The sequence below is a fragment of the Nycticebus coucang genome, chromosome 11, assembly GCF_027406575.1.
Source record: "Nycticebus coucang isolate mNycCou1 chromosome 11, mNycCou1.pri, whole genome shotgun sequence".
Taxonomy (NCBI): Eukaryota; Metazoa; Chordata; class Mammalia; order Primates; family Lorisidae; genus Nycticebus; species Nycticebus coucang.
The window spans coordinates 68,182,193-68,195,929 of record NC_069790.1 but is presented as its reverse complement, the minus strand read 5'-3'; the positions used below and the strand labels follow the sequence as shown (position 1 = coordinate 68,195,929).

General features: G+C 35.4%; 1 protein-coding gene across 1 annotated transcript in view; it reads right to left on the bottom strand.

Moving 5' to 3' along the window:
- Positions 1 to 13,737, bottom strand: part of SEMA3E (semaphorin 3E) — a 282,406-nt gene that overhangs the window by 39,376 nt on the left and 229,293 nt on the right. The window contains exons 6-10 of the mRNA XM_053553842.1: positions 11,420 to 11,539; positions 9,948 to 10,090; positions 9,018 to 9,132; positions 8,545 to 8,614; positions 1,698 to 1,842 (exon numbers count right to left, since the gene is read on the bottom strand). Of these exons, the coding sequence (XP_053409817.1) occupies positions 1,698 to 1,842; positions 8,545 to 8,614; positions 9,018 to 9,132; positions 9,948 to 10,090; positions 11,420 to 11,539 (593 nt within the window). The remainder of the gene's footprint in view (positions 1 to 1,697; positions 1,843 to 8,544; positions 8,615 to 9,017; positions 9,133 to 9,947; positions 10,091 to 11,419; positions 11,540 to 13,737) is intronic.

Genomic DNA, 13,737 nt, shown 5'->3' with positions numbered 1-13,737 from the left:
GGCCACAACTATACAAAGCAGCTGCTCCATCATTGAAACTGTGATAGGATTACTGGTGGCTTAATTGGTTTGCTAACTACAGAATTTTTGTGCCATAACATAGAAACCTATTCAAATATCATTGTTAAGAATTTTTTTCTATCAATAATTATCTGTTGTAGTATATCCTGTATGAATTTGTATTATGTTTGTCAGAATAGACAGAACTGGGAAAACAAAAATATTTGCTATAACATGTTAATTTTTAAATCACTGACTCTAAAATAAAAATCCTCAATAGCTTTTTTAATTACTTATTGGAAAAACCTTTAAATGTGTTGATTCATGCTTGTTAATACGTGCTGCTTCATTTCACATATTTTCTTCCAGTACCAGCAGCAACTGCAATGATCATCTTGATAAAAATGTTCCAATTTTAGAATATAAATTTGTTAGTTTAAGAATCACATTCTGTACAGAGGGCATTTATAATGGTTTGGTTTTAAAAATCAGGCCATATTTCTTAATTTGGCATGAATTTCTCACTTGAGTGTACTTTCATGATCTATAATTGGAAACATTTTGGACTAGGCTGGAAGCAGTTCAGTAACCCATCACTTCCTCCAAATCTCCTTTAAGACCATGTGGTTTCAAGAAGCATTTCCAGCAAAGCCACAGAAGTGGGTTTTCTCCATTTAAATTGTAATTTCAATCAGTAGGGCGAAGTCGAGTATACTTCATGTCCTACTGGAAGTAATAATTTTAAACTAGGGAGAGTGATTGAAACGGGAAAGCCCTACACTTATGAATGGAGGTGAGGTTTGTTTCCACTTTGGGTCTTGGCTCTGCCAAAAATGGTTTCTACTTGACTTGTAAGTGATTATGGAATCAGCATAGTGAAGGATTTCACCAGCTGCTCATAAGCATGCAGATATTGACTTGTGTGACAGTTACATCTTTGCTCTTCACGGCCAACACAGACAGACAATGATCCAATATTTTTCCTACCTCGTTGCACAAAGGGTACCTGGTACAAAATCATCACCATCACCATCTTCAGACACATGCGAAATTCAAAGCACAAACATGTAAGTGGGTAGTTAAGAATCCTAGTAACACTGCTTTAGAGGCAAGTGACAGAAGTTTTTATCTTTCTAGTGGTACTTTTGAATTGAAGTATTTTTTTTCTAAGAGGCCAGCAAAGACATAGGAGGTATTTAGGATATAGAGAAACAAACAAACAAACAAACAAAAAAACCAACTTTTTAGATCTGCTAAAGTGAGAAGTAAGGAGAAAGTTTGGCCCAGGGATCTTTGAGGCTGATCAAATATTAGAATATAAAAATTTGGCAAAGGTTTCTTGCTTGGAAATGACATGTGATGCTAATATTTCTGAAGAGGCTAAGAGGAATACTATGCTCATATTAATGAATGCGTGTCCATCAGCACTCATTAAAATAGTGCTACTTGGCCAAAACATTAATAAGTATTTTATAGTCCTGCTCAGATGTAACTATAATATATTTTTTATGAAATATTAAATAAATTAATTAAGAGAGCTTAAGATTTATTTACCATATATTTTATCAATCATACTTTTAGGTATAGAATTGCTTACTTGTTAATTGAAGTCTTATAAAACATGTGAAACAGTGAACCAAGTATGACCAAAAGATCCTTTGAAACATGAGAAGACTTTGTTAAATGACTAGACTTACTGAACCAGGCCTTGGGTAAGGGACCTTTCCTTCATAGACTGACCAGTGATACTCAGGTCCTTCCTTATGAGCATATGGTCCATTAAAGGCTGCCCGGATGCCAGACATGTGATAGACACATATAGCATGCCCTCGAAATACATTGCTGCAAAGTACAAAAACATAGTTACTATCCTATACTATCCTATACCTAGCCTGCTCTACCCTACGTATGTGAGAGTCAAGTCTTTTGAGTGAAAAAGCTATCATTTCTTTAAGCATACACCATGCTAGAAATAACACTATTGCGATAAAGTATTAAAACTCAAACTTACCATTTCTTGAAATTCACATTACTTCTCATGACATTATTAAAATGACAAAAGTAGTTGCGTCACCTTATTAAGTCCTATATTTTGTTTTTATTATTAAAAATTATCTGGCCTTTACATTAAAGACTCATTCCCGAGTTTCATTACACATTTTAATTTCCTTTAATATTCTAGCTTCACAGTAAATAGTGTCCTCTCAATCACTGTTCTGTTAATATTGCTACAAAATCTATTAATATTTTTTTTTTTTTTGTGGAGACAGAGTCTCACTTTATGGCCCTCGGCAGAGTGCCGTGGCCTCACACAGCTCACAGCAACCTCCAACTCCTGGGCTTAAGCGATTCTCTTGCCTCAGCCTCCCGAATAGCTGGGACTACAGGCGCCCACCACAACGCCCGGCTATTTTTTGGTTGCAGTTTGGCTGGGGCCGGGTTTGAACCCGTCACCCTCGGTATATGGGGCCGGCGCCTTACCGACTGAGCCACAGGCGCCGCCCCAAAATCTATTAATATTTTATTAAATTTCTTAGGGTATATAATTTCAAGAACAATTTAGTCTCATGAAAATTTAGGGATTTGTATTTTTTAGTTCATGTTTACATAGACATTAACATGTGAGTCTATTCCTTCCTCCAATTCACAGAAAATTGTACTATAGTGAAAAGATGATTTGACCAGATATAGTAACTTTGAGATAATTATTTAAATTATATAAAACTCAGATACATTTCCAGAACTAGCAGCAAATGAAACTATCTCAATGATTAAAAATTCTACTTGCTTGAAAGAACATCAGTGGAAAAAAACATAAAATGTCTACTTGGAGAAGATAAAGACAGTGGTTGACTGACTACAGCAAGTTTTATAAGGGACACTTGCAATTAGTTCTGCAAAAAAAAAAAAAAAAATGTAATCTGGCCATATCTCTTAATTTACAACATTATCTTAGCCTCCATATTGAAAGAATCAAAATGTCTGTAAAAATGTTTTATAAAAATGCAAAGTGCTATATCAACATAAAATTTCCTACAGCCAGAGACACCTGTAAAATAGCAGTCATAGGACATCAGTTCACGCATTTTATAACACCTTGAAGCAATTGGAAATGCCTAGCATACTGGGAAAACCTGCAACTAAAGTGGCAGTCAACCTTTGATCACCATTCTACAAAAATCAACCTTGATGTCAGGTAACAGCTGGGAAGCTTTGGTCTTCAGATTTTTATTTAAATCAAACAATCAAAAATGAAATTATGGAAGAAAATCATGTCTTGTCCTTGATTTCTCAGAAAGCTCTACTGGGCTATCACTTAAGGAGAGAAGCTTATAAAGTGTTCATACTAAGACACAGAAAAATAACACTATCTCGTAGCCTGAATTTATCATATAAAGCCACTAAATTCTCATGCAATGTATGAAGTATTGACTAGCATAATAAAGATAAGGAAGTAAAAAAGAAATAGTTGAAGACGGGTGAGGAACATTTTAATGTTGGATGGCTGCATTAATTTATCTGTAATAAGGCCTCATTCAAGCAACTTCAATTATATACTGAAAAAATGTACATTGTTTTATAAAAATCTATGCACTTCATGACTTCAACAAATAAACTATGAATTTTAAAGTTAAGTAACCTTTTAATGACTTTGTGTCAGCTTTTTGTTGGAAAGCATGGGAATATTTGATCACAGTTCCAGTTGATCCTCTAGGAGGGTATCAGTCCTCTGTGACCTTAAAGGGCATCTTGATTTGGGTTATGTAGGAGAACGTGGATTCACAGCAATAAGTGGTTGAAAAGCAAGAAAGTACATTTTGGTTTATGTTGTTAAACGTACAAGTATTCTGCTGCATGTTTCCATCTTTCAATTGGATCTTTCTCAGCTTCAATGATTTTTAAAATGCCATCTACTGAGAGCTCAAACAATTCCATCTGTAGTTCTTTAAGTACCTAGGTGAGGTTGAAATGCTAATTTGAATGTTATCTGATGATTCTCAAAGTAAGTGAACCTTTCATTATATTCTTCAATTAATAGTCTATACCAGCTGTGTATTCTTCAAATGATTTGCATATACCACCCTGCTCATCAATGACCTTTGCCAACTAGGGAAAGCTTCATCCAAAATTTCCTTTTGAAGAATTGTTTTGAGCATTTTTTCATGTGTGTTGAGCATCAGACTAGATCTTCCTTTGGAAAGTTTCTGATCACGTCTTTTGCCCACTTTTCAACAGGGTTGTTTGATTTTTTTTTTTTTTTTTTCTTGCTGACTTGCTTGAGTTCTTTGCAGATTCTGGTAACAGCCCTATACTGGATATATAGCACACAAATATTTCCTCTTGTAATGTGGGCTATTTACTTTATTGTGTCCTTGGCTGAACAGAAACTTTTATTTATTTTTTAATTGTTTTTTATTAAATCATAACTTTGTACATTGATGTATTTATGGGGTTCAGGGTACTTGGCAGAAACTTTTAAACTTAGTCGGGTCACACTCGTTTATTTTCATTGTTGCTGTTATTGCTTCCGAGGTCTTCATAACGTCTTTCCTGAGGCTGATATCTGTAACAGTTTTTCCAACATTTCTTCCAGAATTCTTATAGTTTCATGCCTTAGACTTAAGTTTTTATCCATCATGAATTTTTGTGAGTGCTAAGAGGTTTGGATCCTGTTTTAGTCTTTTACATGTGGCAATCCAGTTTTCCAAGCACCATTTACTGAATAGGGATTCTTTCCCCCAGTGTGCGTTTTTTATCTGCTTTGTTAAAAATCAGAGGGGAACATGCAAATGGTTTCATCTTTGGGTTATGTGCTCTGATCCACAGGTCTCTGTTTTTGTGCGAGTACCAAGCTGTTTTGGTTACGTTAGCCTCGTAGCATAGCTTGAAGTCTGGTAAGGTCACGGCTCCTGCTTTGTTCTTATTACATAAGATTGTACTGGATATTCAGAGTCTTTTCTGGTTCCATACAAAGCACAGAACTATTTTTTTCAGGATTTGTGAAAAATGGCACTGATACTTTAATGAGGATTGATTCGAATCTGTAGATCGTTTTGGGTAGTATAGCCATTTTAACAATGTTGCTTGTGCAGACCCGTGAGCATGATATGTTTTCCCATCTGTTTATACCCTCTGTGGTTCCTTCCCTCAGAGTTTCATAGTTTTTCTTATGGAGGTCTTTCACTTCCTTAGAAGAAAGATAGCCTTTTCTCAAAGTGTTGGACTTCTTTTTTATGTTTTGCCTTATATCATCATATACAGTCTTAGTTTTACCTTGTCCAGAAACATTCAAATGATTGAGATTTGCCATATCACACAGAAATGCAGAATTCCTAAAGAGAGCTTTCAATGATTTACATTGCTGATCCTGTTCTTCATAAAATTTGACTATTTTCAGAGACGAGATTTTAACTAACACTTGTCCCTTTGATAGCCAACATATTTTAGAATAAGGCAATTCCACACTACCTCATGGTTCAAATGTAGTACAATTTCCACTGAGGATGGCATGTTGCATTTGCAGGAAGATAGGTAACAATGCTTATAACTTGTTGCAAAGTCTCATTGAAAATAGCAGCATTAGCACAGAGATTTTCCTGATGCAAAGTAAAATGGGCGGAAATGAGAGCATCTGGATCTGTCCATTCTTTTTAAAATCTGTGCCATAGACCCTTCATGTTTTCCTGTCATGGAATGTGCACTGTCTGTACTCAACACATTTACCAAATTCAGTCTAACTTCACACTGTTGATCTGGAAAGTTGAAGATACCTATTGTGCCCCTTTGCAAGAGTGCTAAAGCAAGTATCTCTTTGTAGCAAAGAAGATCTTCTATTATGACCTGAATGAAGTATAAAATCTGTGCTGAGTCAGTATGAGTTGATTCATCCATAGCCATTAAATAATATATGTTTTCCTTTTAAAGTATTGCATGAAGTTCTGTTAAGTTGAAGGCCAATCCATACCGCCGATCCTTGAAAGAGGCAGTTGTCTTAATTTGCATTTCCACCAGGAAGGCTATGTTAACCGGTGTGATGAAAATATGTCAAGTGGTCTATAAAACTATAAAAATGGTATGGTGCCCCATGATCGCAAAAAAAAAAAAGAACAAACACAAGCACCAAATGCTGAAAATCAAGAAGTAGAAAAACCACTCTGTGATCGCTGGAGAGGCTGAGTCCTGCCCCTCTCATGGGAAATCTCAATTCTTGGCCCTCTAAGTGTGTGAGAAAAATAAAGAATGGGCTGACAGGAGGGTGGAATAGAAAGGCTAAAAGGTTCATTCTTTGGAAAAAGCAGTTAAACCAATAGTAGTAAAAGGTGATTATGCATTTCAAACATTGGCTTGAAAGAACTGAAATTCATCTCGGCTCGTCAGGAGCCATTTCACGAGTGTGCAGTGTAATGCAAAATCATGGCTTTTGATAGATCTCCAGTCTTTGTTGCATTAAAATCATAGTCCACAGAGTGAAAAAAAAGAAAAAAAAAGAAAAAAAAAGAAAGAGGCAGTTGTCTATACTTTGAAGTGTTATGGGGTGGGGAGGAGTGGTGTCTAAGCTTCCTACCATTTTGACAATGCATTCTTCCACAATTTCTGCACATTGCATGGCTCTCCTTTTCCCTCTTAGTATATAAGATGCCTTATAAATTGCTTCAGTGGCAATTGCTGCTTGAAAGAATTGTCTTTGCTTTTCATCTTTTAATTTCTGCAACATAACCTGACATGCTTCTCCCTCTAGTTTAAAATATCTGTGGTCCTTATGAGTGTTACAATGCTGATGAGCACTGAACTTCTTTAAGGTTGATATTGCAGTATCACAAAGCAAGCAAATTATCATTAGCAGAAACAAGATAACACGTGTATTGCAATGCTTAATTCTCATTTAAAAATCTACTTTTTTTAGTGTTCTCTTGGTCTACTTTGAGATGGTGGGCTATTCAGCAGACAGAATTAAAAAACTGTCAAGCTGTGCAACTATTCAAATTCTACTTCAAAAAGAAACATAGTGCACTGTGAAAAGCTGATAACTGGCATACTCAACCCTATACCCTCTTGCCAACCAGCCTTCCCTGGGCGATAGCAGAGCAGCCAGGCAGGGAAAGTTAGCACTAAATCAAGAGTGGGGCAGACGTCAGCTTAGCCCGTTCTCAGTTATGCAGCTCTCATTGTGCCCGTCAATCTGGGAGGATTATCTTGTTGAAACGTATTTTATTCTTTGGTATTTTGAATCAACTCATTTTAAAAATAAAACATATGTATAAAAAAAGTATTAATGAAAATAAAGGTTTTTCTGTAAAATCGGTATGCAGTCAAACCACATTTAAGGACCTAGAAGGCCATACCTGGCTTTAACACCACAGGTTCCCCATCCTCGGTTCAGAACTTTCCATGGACTGTAATAACTACCAAGCTACACTAATCGTTAATAATTGATAGGAAAAATTGTTTCCATATTTCTCTGTGGAAGAAATGGTCTCTTTACAGGAGCAGGATATTTGTACAAAGATATTTTTTGTTTCAAAGTGAGCATTGTAAATTACAGGCTGAAAAATCTAAACAAAAACCTGTGTCAAAAGGCCCTAAATAAGTACAGTATGAACGATTATGCGAAGTTTTATGGCCTACAACGTAAAGGATTTACTCCGTGATATCCCTCTAGGCCTGTCCAGAGAACGAGGTGCACAATCCCTTTTGCCCTCACGCTGCTCTGTTTGAAAAGATACTCAGGAAATTGTCTACGTGAACTTTCAACCTCAAACTGATTTTAATATTTTTGTTCATGGATCAGGACACATGAAATAATGTAAGTACAAAGTACAAAAACATAAAAGGTTAAATAGATTGTAAGAAACTTGAGCAGCAAGTTCAAAAGATGGATAGCAAATAGTAAACGTGGAGTTCACTACAAATGAACATTGGGGAGGACAAGTAGAACCAAAGAGAAGAATGCATTATGATTCAGAAATGAAGAAACGTTTCTTGGAGATGGCAACTGGCACGTATCAGAGAACTGATATAAATCAACACTGGAAAAGGAAGTCATTTCCAGCAATATCAGTGAGTAAATCTATTTATGGAAACCAGCGAAGTGGGTGCAAACTGGGATCTGTCCAGGTATTATCCTGGTACAAGCAGAACATTAGAAAACTCAGAAAAATTTCCAGTGGCGAGTAGGTAATAGTGATAGAGAGCCTTGAAAACCTGACTTGAAAATTCTATCTGAATAAAATCTTTATCCTAGAGTATAGCATGAAATATATAAAATATATGAGAAAAACATCATTCTGTTATAGATTAGTAAGGGGACAGAGGAGGCTACTGAGCACAGGAGGATGAACGGGCTCTAACAGAAAGAAGGAATTGAGATTGTGCCTTTGAAATGGGAGTACATTTGTGAACACGGGAGGAGGAGGATAAATTGGTGACTTATCAAGCTCAATGAGAGTGGCCCTGGGGCAATAGTGTTTCAAGTTATGTAGACCACGAAGGGCTGGTCCAGTGAGATATCTTAGATCATTTTTATTGACTGTATAAATAGCTTACCTGGTCATGTTAAAGAGTCCAAATATCACTGGGTTCTTATGATCTCTGGTGTGTAGCAAAAAGACATCCTCTGAAAAAGTAGATAGTTCCATCACTTACTATTTTCAGCTCTTCGCATACAAAGAAAACATATCCTCATAAATTTGTTTAGAATCCAACATAGATATTAAGTTATAAGTTTCCATGTAAAATCATACAACCATAACCACATCATGACAGTGAATCATGTGGCTATTTTGAGCTGAATCACAAAGAAAAGCCAGCAACATTGACACTAAGCTAATATGAGTCTTTTTGTTCCTGCAACTTTTTTGCCCCCAGCACAGCAGCCTGGCCAAAATGACAAGCACCAGAGAGTGACTGGTTTTCTGTTCAAAAGAGGACAAATAACCAGAACAAGTTTTCTGTGTGCTAAAGATAGCTTTAGAGAATACACATCAAGAGTAACATTTAATTCACTTAATAGCATTTACCTAATTCGTCAAAATATGTATCAATTCCATTCATTCCTGGGACAGAGCAAACCAGCCTGGCTTTCTGGAAAGTGCTCCACTTATTCACGAGTATCCTCTGCCCTCCCACATCATTCTGTGAAAACAAAAAGCAGGTAAATGGGTGTCCACCTACAGAACTTTTACCAAGAGAATTTATAGTATAAAACTGTGTAGCTATTAACAGTTATGTTTTTTTAATTTATGAAAATTTATCCCAATCCTCCACTGGTAACATAGATGCAATTCACATATATACACACATTGGCTTTCACATTCTCCCATTTCAATGTATTTACTCTGGTATGTTAAATATATTTTTCAGGTATTAAACAAAATAGTGGTTTCTCTCTAAAGCAATGAGTTTTAAGACATAGTAATCTTGACTACTTTATTGCTAAATTATCCACCTGTGTCAGGAATATGAACGCATCCCTTTTCTTCCTTAGTAAAGCTGAAAACACACTCCATATACAACATGCTTATATACATATATGTGAATATATATTAATCTTAGATTTATTCTTAAGTATTAAATGCCAAAGTAATTTTATATTTGTATTAGCATTCTCTCAATATGTGCTACTTCAGTGGGTTCTGGATTTTCCCGCACAACCTGTCTGCTCAACAAACTGTAGATGTTTTAATTCATAATTTAACAAATATCAAACTTCTGGGTGGCAACTCTAATTATTAGACTATTTTTCACTTTGTTTGCAGAAATCATGCTAAATACAAGGCTCTGGAGATGAAACTTTGACTAGATATGAACTTTAAAGTATAGCAAATGCAATTTTTAGGCAGTCTACAGAATACTAAAAAATAATTTGAATTAGAAACCTGCTATATAATCAACCAAGACCTGACGGTAAATTGTGAGATAAGCAAGCTTAATGAGAAAGAAATCCTCACCACACAAAGCCGCCCCACTCTGGTGTAAATGGTGTGGGCGCTGTTTTCTGCTTCCAGGGCCTTCTCAGTAAAAAAGAAATACACCTTGTTGTCATCTCGGTCTTCATTGTCAGGAATCATATATGACCCTATAAATTTTGGTTCTGTACAAGCGAAAAATAGAAGAAAAAGTACAGTACTATCACAAAAGGATAGCAAGTTATTCTAATAAATTGTATATCACCTGAATGGTTAAGTTTCTCTCAGCATTTCAAGAAGGAAATGTTTTTCTAGAAAATTTTTACAGATCCAATCCATGTGCAGATACCTCCATTTTATTTGCATATCAACAGACTTTTTAGAAATTCAAAAAATAAGAACAATTTTGAACAACATATATTGAAAACTAAAGATGCATTCAAGAAGGATAAATTGTCAGTATCAAGAAGAAAATCCCCATAAGTTTCCTCCTGTTATACATAAAAAGTGAATATGAACAAAGTAAAATATTAAAGGAGAAAGTGTATCTCCAGCTTTCTTAAAATTCATAAATTATCTACCAGTCTAGTACATGGCAGATTATTTTACAGTAGAAAATTTTAAATTTTTGAATTTGTAATCTAAAGAATTTGAATCAGTGACTTTTGATATGATATATTAAATGTTTTAATGATACCATCCCCCAAATAATGACTCTGCCTTTTAAAGCTTAGTAAAAATAGGAAAAGTGATAAAATGTTTACCCTAAAATATTGTATTCAATCCTAGATTTATCAGTGTGCCAAAAATATAAAAATTATTTCATACAAAGAATTCTTTATCAATGAAGGGTTAGTAATTTCCCAGTCTCTAAAGTGCAATGTGATCCTATTCAAACAAAGCAAAGCCAGCAATTCCACATAGAAAAAAATCTTACTGGATGATGAATTTTCCATTTTTCATACTCTTACTTTTTTTTTCTTTTCTTTTTTTTTTTTTTTGAGACAGAGTCTCACTATGTTGCCCTCAGTAGAGTGCTATGTTGTCACAGCTCACAGCAACCTCCAACTCTTGGACTTAAGTGATTCTCTTGCCTCAGCCTCCCAAGTAGCTGGGACTACAGGTGCCTGCCACAGTGCCTGGTTATTTTTTGTTGCAGTTGTCATTGTTGTTTAGCTGGTCCGAGCTGGGTTCGCCCCTCCAGCCTAGGTGCATGTGGATGGCGCTATAACCACTGTGCTACAGGCGCCGAGCCATACTCTTGCTTTTTCTTAATATAAATCCTGATTTCTAAGCACTGCTGTCAAGGTGAATTGATTTTATAATTAAGCCAGTCCATATTGATATAAAATGGTATATACATAATAATCACATTTTCATTCAAGAATAATCCTAATAAAACATCCTGAAATATGTAAGAATGATAAATTATGCTCATATTATTATTAAAATGGTGAAATTTCACAAAAGTTCTAGAGCTGATTTTATTCCTCATCCACACACTCTGCCTTCACCTTTCAACAGGCGTTCATCATCATGCTCAGTGCGAATGTGGGCCAGTCGGCCCAGGCTCCGGAAGATTGCAGCGTCTCTGCCCCAGTAGTCACTGTAGAGCCCGGCAAACAATTCACTACCTACATGAAAGCATCAGTTAAAAATAAGTCAGTACTTTCCTCTGGATATGAAGTCAAGGCATAAACCACGATTACATTGAACACATCCAGCTTTTATACATAGAGTCTGTACTTTATGACATTAATACTATTGACAGGGCATAGGTGGTGGAGTCAGACTGCCAGGGATTGAATAGGAACTCTGTCTCTTACTACCTGAACAAGTCACTAACCTCCCTGTGCCTTACTTTCCTCATTTACAAGTGAGAGAAGGAATAGCACTCAACAAAGTCAAGTGTGAAGTGCTTGGAAGAGCAGCTGGTAACATTACAGCAAATTCCTCATTTCATCTTATTTCCTAAACTTTGTTTAACCTTTACATCATTAAGGCTTTATTATTATTATTATTATTATAGGTATTATGTGATTTAGCTAACTCAAATCTTATCACAAATTATTATTAATATGATTTTAGTGTGGGAACCACAAACTGTTGTCTGTAGTCCAATAATTAATATAGACTTTTCTTCTCAAGAAGTTTATTTTCCAGGTATATTATAAGATCATGTCCACTAAATTTAAGTTTTTATGGTTAAAAGGTGTCTATAGTCCGGGCGGCACCTGTGGCTCAAGGAGTAGGGTGCCGGTCCCATATGCCGGAGGTGGCGGGTTCAAACCTAGCCCCGGCCAAAAACCACAAAAAAAAAAAAAAAAAAAAAAAGGTGTCTATAGTCCAATTAGCTGCCAACTAATAAGTTTGTGGCTCCATCTGATTGGAAGGATATAAAAGAGCTCAAAATTTAATCAGGTTCTCAACAGAATGACTGAAGTGAGCTGCAACATGTAGTAGACGTCAAGAGTTAACTTCAGACTGAGGAATTACAACAATGTATGCAGAATCTCGAGAAATCACGTGTTCTTTGGAACTACAGGGACATTGAAATAGTTTGAGAGAACAGAAAAAAAAAAAAAAATCCAGAACTCTTTTTAAACAAATGGAAAATAAAAAGGTGTAATTGAACCCTAGAAAAATCGACCTCTCAAGCATACAGACTTGGAATCCTTTCCTAAAAATGACGAGAGGTAATAAGTGTGTCTCTCAGGGTGCCAAGAGAACAGGAAGACTGTCCCAGTCCTGAGCAACTCAGGTGTTCTATCTGAGGCAAAAATATCTGGCCAAAACCAAATAACAGGTTACTGGAAATAACCTCAACTTAGCGTAATAAAATTATTTTTTTATGATTGATATATAACTCTGGTCTGGTTTAAAAATAATGATTATATTACACAGTACTAATGCTTTTCTGTTCGATTTAGAATGTGTACATGTGTATACACATGATTTTCAAAGTACTATATTAAAGTTTAAGAGAATTCAAATTGTTTCCAATTTAATACATGTAATTATAGAACCAGTTTTAGAATTTAGTTTATTAAAGTTACAGGTATAAGAGAATTTGAGTGTTTTCATAAATTTCATTTATTAGATTATTAAATTCTTTGAAAATTAATTAAGGCTTGCTTTTCTAAAGCAAGGCATTTAAAACTTTAAAAAATCTTGAACAGATTAAATAAAAATATTGGGTGGCATCTGTGGCTCAGTGAGTAGGGCGCTGGCCCCATATACCAAGGGTGGCGGGTTCAAACCCAGCCCCGGCCAAACTGCAACCAAAAAATAGCCGGCTGTTGTGGTGGGCGCCTGTAGCCCCAGCTGCTCGGGAGGCTGAGGCAAGAGAATCACATCACGTAATCCCAAGAGCTGGAGGTTGCTATGAGCTGTGTGACGCCATGGCACTCTACTGAGGGCAGTAAAATGAGACTCTGTCTCTACCAAAAAAATAATATATATATATATATTTATATGACTTAGTATTTGACAAACTGATCACCTAAAAAATATATAGGGTACTTCTAAGGAAATGTATTTTCAACTTCAGTTAACTGATTATTCATTTTTAGAAAATAAAGAATGTTTTTTATAAAAATTAGAATAAGATATAAATTGAACTCAAAGATTAAAGAAATAAACTTTTATAAGTTTTATAAACACCTATTTTTAAAAGATAAGTTACTCAAATTTTTTTCTATTCACAAAACCTGCTATCAATGCTCAAAAACTATATAGGGTACAAATAAAATCCAGGCATCTACAGAGGAATTTACTTTTAAATTATCCCTGGTGTGCTAATAAAACATGTACGCATTTTCAGCAATGTTAT